The sequence below is a fragment of the Zonotrichia albicollis genome, chromosome W (assembly GCF_047830755.1).
Source record: "Zonotrichia albicollis isolate bZonAlb1 chromosome W, bZonAlb1.hap1, whole genome shotgun sequence".
NCBI lineage: Eukaryota > Metazoa > Chordata > Aves > Passeriformes > Passerellidae > Zonotrichia > Zonotrichia albicollis.
The window spans coordinates 9,782,668-9,790,307 of NC_133859.1; the positions used below are offsets into that span (position 1 = coordinate 9,782,668).

The 7,640-nt window shown below is 35.6% G+C and overlaps 1 protein-coding gene across 1 annotated transcript in view; it reads left to right on the forward strand.

Annotated features, from left to right (window-relative positions):
• LOC141726874 (protein fem-1 homolog C-like) overlaps window positions 1-3,895 on the forward strand; it is a 64,869-nt gene extending 60,974 nt beyond the window's left edge. Inside the window, 1 exon segment of the mRNA XM_074531976.1 lies at window positions 2,586-3,895. Coding sequence (XP_074388077.1) covers window positions 2,586-3,895 — 1,310 coding nt within the window.
• The last annotated feature ends 3,745 nt before the right edge of the window (window positions 3,896-7,640 follow it).

Here is a 7,640-nt window from a genome sequence, read left to right on the forward strand (position 1 = left end):
TAGTTCTGAATCTTTTTAACCCCAGGCCATGTCTAGAGTGGCATTGGAATTGGCAGCCCCCAAAAGACCTTTCTAGTGTTTCATAGCTCTGCTGTGAGTGAGGTAGCATGGACTTGAATACACCCTAAACTGGCTACAGTAACTCGTGGCTTGGCCACACCCAGATGGATATGGTTTTGGCTTTATCAGTAAGTGTTTTAGAAGTGTAGATGGCCGGAGGAGCCAGTCAGTATTTGCTTCTGGGTTGACAGCTATAGAAAAGTTTTTACTAGGCTTTTTCCAGCACAGCAAGATTACTTTTGTAATGTGTCTGTATATTGGTAAGCTAGTTATGTCTATTTGTCTGCTTTTGCTCTCTTTTCATCTTAGGAATTTAAAGATCTCATGCTTGTCAGTCTGGAGGTATGAACAGTTTTGCGTAATCAAAAAAAAAAAAAAAAAGGAATTTTAGTTAATAAACTGCAGTTGACAAACCAAACTTTTAATACACCTAAATTTGGGAAAAAATATCCGTTCCTGTGATTGGAGAATTTGTTGGTCTCTGTAGAAACTGTAGTGTGACCAGACCCATGTGTTGATCAAGCTCCTGTCACTGATTTAATTCTCCATTAGTGACAAAGATTGCCTAGGGTATTTGAGACTGAAAATCACTTCATATTAAGACCTGATTTTAGTTTCATGAGTATTGATCTAACAGATAATTTTGGATGCTGCTTTGTGTGGAGTGTCTTCCTCAGTTTTTCAGTTTATTTTGATGCCCTGTTTAGCTTTTAAGTCAAATCACAGGCACGCTTTAGGGACCAAATTAAGTTTTACTGGCTAAACACTCTAATGTAAAAGGTAAACTGCACATTCTACACATAACAAGGGCCTCTTCACCTCCCATCTCTGTCCAAGCCCCAGGCCTACCTCACCCAGCCGCATGGCTGCCCCTCCCCCGCCCAGCAGCAGCAGCTGGACGGGGGAGAGATCTGCTTTTTAACCCCTGTGTTCTCAGAGGCGTATCCAAGGTCCTCAGTGGCCACTTCAGGTGCCAATATTCAAATCTGAACCCCATTGGTGTGACCACAGCATATCCCAGAAAACTTACTTCCTCTCAAACCATGTCAGCGTCATAGAAAAAAGCCTGCCAAAAATGCAAATGAGAAAGTTTATGAAAATCTGTCTCTGAGATTTTTTTAAAAGCCAAATCAGATGACTGTGAATGTACAGAATCCTTGGAAAAGGGTTCTCTGATTGTAGGATGTGGAAACTTGCTGATGATATAACAGATAATGATGATCTGGAAGCCAGTTAACCAGAATTTGCAAGGCTGGTGGTACAAGATATTCTAATTGGGGAGTGGGAGTGTGGGATTCTTACATGGGTGTGCTGTTAATTATTTTCATGTTAATGTAGTGGGAGTTGGTATGCCTGAATCTGTAGCATATATGAAAAAGAAGCTAGGTTTAAATTGTGTAATTTTAAAAGCAATAAAACCCCCAAGAAGCTCTATTATGGTGGTGAGGACGGAGACAGTTATTGTTTGTCCATCTTCCTGTTTCCCCCAGTGAACTACTCATGTATGGTCTTAAGCAAAACTTTCTCCTGCTTAAAGCATAGTAATTTGATATTTAATTGTGGTGTTCAATGATTTCTTTTTAGTTCGCTACTTATGTTTTGCAGTCAGTTGCCATTACTGCTTGCTGGAAATTTCACCACATAGTATGAGTGCCACCTGAATGCCTTTAGCATGATATTGCATGTTCTCTTCATAAGAAATAATCTTATTGTAAATGATAAGACTTATAAGACAAATGGCTGGATGCTGTGTGTTCAAGGCACTGTTTGGGTTTGGGGACTTGGGTTTTTTTTTTTAACTTTTGGGAATCCTGAGCAGAGGGGGGGTTTATGTGGGACTTCAGAATAAAGACCTAATAAAGTAATAGAAATAGTTTGTCTGTGTGTATACATAGGCTTGACAAAATAAGTTGGTCCCTCAGAATATTCTGACAGTCTCTGAGGCCCCAGCTGATATGAAGGGCCTGTTGTGATGAGCTGTATTTGCCTTTATGTACAATTATTACCTTGGAACACTTTTTAATTAAAGGCTTTGGATGAAAGAGAGAGGAAGAGGTACAGTATAGCAGTGAGCAAGGCCAGTGTTGAGTTAGCACAGCTTTAATTTTTATGCAGATCTTATTATTTTTTTAAATTATGAATAGAGATAGGGATGAAGGAAATTTGACAAGGGAAGAAGGGAAAATATAACCACGTAAGGTGGCAAGCTTAGGTTTCTGCTTTATACTTGAAAGCAGATATAAAATTTCTCATGTGGTAGAGAATTCTAGTTTAAGTTTTGAAAAATGAAACATGTCCTTAAAATCTGTTTAATTCTTTTGGGTAACAATGTCAAGCATTTTGGTTTATATAACTGTGTGGTAGCCGTGATGTTTTAATCAGATCTTGAATGTTTTTTAACTTGTCATTTAAGCCTTTCATAGTTTGTAGATGTCAAATTTTATTTTTTTTTTACCTATTAATGGAGTGATATCTGGACTATAATTTAATTATAATTTATGTAATTGTTTTTCCTCTTTTGCTAGGAAACACTGCATTACATGACTGTGCAGAATCTGGAAGTTTAGAGATCATGAAGATGCTTCTCAAGTATTGTGCAAAGATGGAAAAGGATGGCTATGGAATGACTCCTCTTCTGTCAGCCAGTGTGACAGGCCACACAAATATTGTGGACTTCCTGACCCAACATGAACAGACTAGTAAGATAGAATGCATAAATGCTCTGGAACTTCTAGGAGCAACATTTGTGGACAAAAAGAGAGATCTGCTTGGTGCTTTGAAATACTGGAAGCAAGCTATGGAAATGCGATACAATGATAGGATTAGTATCCTGAACAGACCTGTACCACAAACACTAATTATGGCCTATGATTATGCTAAAGAAGTAAACAGCTTAGAAGAGCTAGAAAATCTTATTGCAGATCCTGATGAGATGAGAATGCAAGCACTATTAATTAGAGAACGTATTCTTGGTCCTTCTCACCCAGATACATCCTACTATATTAGGTACAGAGGTGCTGTCTATGCAGACTCTGGAAACTTTAAACGATGCATCAACTTATGGAAATATGCTTTGGACATGCAGCAGAGCAATCTAGATCCACTGAGCCCTATGACAGCCAGCAGTTTACTATCATTTGCTGAACTCTTCTCCTTCATGCTGCAGGACAAGGCAAAAGGCCTGCTAGGCGCTACTGTCACATTTGATGATCTAATGGGTATACTATGCAAAAGTGTTCTCGAAATAGAGCGGGCCGTGAAACAAATCCAGTGTCCTCCTGATCCAATACAGCTAAACAAAGCACTTTAGATCATTTTGCATTTAATTTGCTTGTTGGAAAAAGTACCTTGCGCCTCAGAACAGGAGCATTTTAAGAAACAGACTATATATAAGTTTCTTAAGCTTCAGCCTAGAGGGAAGAATAACTTCAGTCCACTTCACCTTGCTGTTGACAAGAATACTACATGTGTGGGTCGCTACCCAGTTTGTAAATTCCCCTCTCTACAAGTTACTGTTATCTTGGTGGAATGTGGTGCTAATATAAATGTCAGAGACTCTGATAACAACAGTCCTTTACATATTGCTGCACTGAACAACCATCCAGGCATCATGAATTTTCTTATCCAGTCAGGTTCACACTTTGATGCCACAAACTTGCATAAACAAACTGCTAGCGATCTACTGGATGAGAAAAAAATAGCAAAAAACTTAATCCATCCTATAAATCATACTACATTGCAGTGTCTTGCTGCTCGTGTTATAGTGAATCATAACATATGCAATGCAGGGCACATCCCTGAAAAGCTAGAGAAATTTATTTTGCTTCATAGATAGTAGTGTGCAGGCTTAGAGTGCTGTTGTTGAAGCATGATTTGGTGACAACATTTTTCTGGTGCACTGTTGCAACATATCAGTATTCCTTTAGTTTGCTCCATCTTGCTCTCATTTTCTGAAGTGATGTTAGAATTGCATCTGCAGAGTTGGTTAACCAGTATTTGAATATGCCATATATTATAGTTTGTGGATTATTTAGAAATATAGTGCTCTATTTAGACTTATAATTGTTTGCCATAGGTTTGTCTATTCTGGTCCTTTTTTCTTGTCAGGTGTTTAGGACTGAGTTGAATATTTTCCACTGATTTCTTTTTACTACAGCTGTTGTGTGGATTTTATACAGTTGGAGGGTCGTCTTTTGTTGGTTTAGCTTGAGCATTTCTACTTTGAGTCTGTTCTTTTTCTATGGACTTGTTAACATTTGCAACTACCATAAGTGCTTTTTATCTTCTCTATGCACTGACTTGAATGTTACTGTTTGTGATGAACAATTCTATGCAGCAGTTGGGCAATTTCAACTTAAATGCCCATTTTGATTTGCAGTTTTGTTTGGAGCTCTTTTTGAGCATGCTGCCTTCATAGCATTACATATTTTGGACCTACATATCACCTTTCTTAACTGGGGTTTAACTTTTTTATTCTAGCTGTAACTGATGTTGCTTTCCTGCTGATCCTCTGGAAGTCAGTGCTAAATTTGGGAGAAAAAAAATATCTCTTGTTCTCATGTTAATCCACTTGAACTTTTAATCTGATAATTGTTTTCTCACATCATGCAGTTAGGGAAAGAGTAGTGATCATGTAGAAATGACAGCTTCCCTTTTGCACTAATGTCTTGCTTGTGTTGGTTATGTGAGTAGATAAAAAGCTTGTTCAAAGTTGAACCAGAAACTTAATTATACATTTCATCTATTTCTCATTAGAGTGTATGCCATAGTTTAAATTTACAAAACAACTTCTTTAGCTACAAAAGAAACTAAAGCACATTGGTGGTGTGATGCTTATCAGTCCAGAAATATTGGCATCACCAGTATCATTATAACATAGTAAATGGCTGTATGGCAGAGTAATAGAAATTCTATAGCAATTTCTCCTCTTCCTTATTTTAAATATCTTTATAAATGCATGTTTTTCTATCTCTTATTATGTCAGCTGTAATTAAGAAAAAGCAGTTTTTTGTGTGAATATATAATTCCTAATTAAACTTACCTATTTTTATAATATTTGCATAATGGCTTAAGTTTTACAACAGAAAGGGGTCTTTTGACGCAATAAGAATCTATAAAAAAATTTCATAAAGGAGAGTGACATTCAGGTATTTAATATAATTCAGCACTTTACTGTTGATCAGTAGTAGAATTTATTATGGCACATTAGCCCTGCAAATGTCTAAGTGAAATTAATTTGTCTTGAGTAGAATATAGTTTACTTCCAAATTTAGTATTCCAACATATTGAAAATTGTTGACTTGGTGTTTCATTTCAGTGATGGGCAGTAAATGGGTTTCTTGCTCCAGAAACTCAACAAGTTGATTTAGGCTTTTACTGGTGATAGAGGTATTTAAAAGCCAAATTAAGTAGATGAAAAGAAAAATTATTTAGGAGAGTTTTCTAAAATTTGATGTTGGAGTATTTTTCTTTTGTGATTTAAGTTGACGAAGAATGTCTTGAGAGTATAAAAGAGTATACATAAAAATTCATCCTCACTTCTTGGCTGTTTTGTGTTTTCTCTTAATATTCAGTGTGGAGCCAACAAGTTTAGCCATTCTTGGGGAGAATATTGTAATACTTTTAAATAAAGATATGTTGAAAGTAATGCTATTTGTATATTGCCACTTTTAAACTCTTATTTTGAAACCACTTTAATGTGTTTGTTCCATGGTATACCTATACTGTATGAAATTCTGTGTATAAGAAAATCCTATTTACTTCTCGTGCAAATCTGCAGCAGTAATTTTGTATTAAATTGGCTGATTTTTTTTTTCTGATTTGTAATGATTAAACTACATTGCACTCAAGTTGACAACCCATAAAGATATTCAGAAGGTTGAGGAAAAAATGGTATGCTCTATAGGGGTGAAATATAGATATAAAAATTTATTAAATAATTTGCAGGTATGTATTTTTAAAGACAAGGATACTGATAGCCCATTGCTTGTTGAAACATCTGAAATTAGATTTTTTTTTTTTTTAAATAAATACTCAAAGCATTCTTCCTGGGGTTCCATTGAAATACTTCAGCCAGGAAGAAGAAAATTATTGTGGTTAAAAATAAAAAATGAAAAAGCTGTTATTGTCAAATTCTAAAATTATATTCCTATTTTTATATTGCTTATGTCAGTAACAAGATTCCAGCTGTTTGTAGTATCTCTGAGGTTCTGATTGTTAAGCACATGGTAGAAAACACATTTTAAAATGCAAGGAAAGAGTGTGGTTACTTTTCCCATGCATACTCTGCAACAGTCCTTGGATATGAGATATTTTTTTGTATTACCTAAATACCAACAAATCTCTTTTACTAATTCTTTTGAAACTGGTTGAAATTAGTGTCTTTTCACTTTTATAAAACACTATCTTATAGAAGGAATGGAATGCTATAGCAAAATTCTTACTGAGATATTAAAAAAAGAATTAAAACCTTAATAGAAAAGGCATATGCCTGTTCTCAGTTGTACATCAACTGCAAGTTAGTAGTGGCAGGATATGACTACTCTGGAAATAGCTTCCTTGTGCTTTGAATTATGGAGTGGAATGCCTTTTATACTCTCAAATATTGACAAATGTGAGTACAAAGACTTAACACTAATTTCTGTGTTCTATGACTACAATGAAGTGGTATTTCATGTTTCAAAGTAACTGAAGAATGTGATGGAGATGTGCTAGACTTAAATATAGTTTCTTTTACATTGTTTAATTTTTTTTTGTTATGAGGATGAAAGTTACTGTTGAACCCTCAGTAAGCACAATGAAAAGTTATTGTTCATTTGGTTTTAACTAACTCTTTGTGTTCCATTGTATCACAGACTTGCTGTGCAGAGAAATTCCATGTGATTGAAATATTTGAATTATAAACTCAAATATATCAATTCCGTGTATTGAAATACTGCAATTTCTTTTTAAAATTAGCTTCAATGATAATGTAAAAAAAAAAAAAGAAAGAATAACAAATATATTTCTCTACTCTTACTCTTTTTTGGCTCTAAATGCATATTACATTAAAAATATGCTCTGGATGACATCTGTCTGAGTCCATATATCTGTTTTCCTCAGGGTTACTGGTTGCTGAACCTCTTTTTCAGTTGAGTATGAATAGTTAAATGTGAATGTTGCAGATTTAGGCTTTGATCTTCTTGTTCATTATTATACCTTAAACATACTATCATGTTTCATTCTCGTACTATGCTCCAACCAAACCTTTGAATTCTGGTGATGGGCAGCAGTAAGGAAAAGTCTTAAACTAGAGGATACAAGAGACTTTCAGTTTTTCTAGAAAATATATTTGGACATGCTATTAGCTCTGTCAAAACATAATTGTGTTTGTTTATAGCATAAATGAAACTAGCTAGATCTTGTAATAAATTGTGGGAACTCAGCACATCACTCCTGATGTCCAGAGTTGCCGAGACAACCCTTGGGGGGCTCGCAAGCCCTGGAATGTTGCCAGAAGTGCTTGGTGGCTAGACTTTGGTCCTGCACAGGACGCAACACCTGTATGAGGATGGGAGGATCACACGGGGATAAGTGAAGGG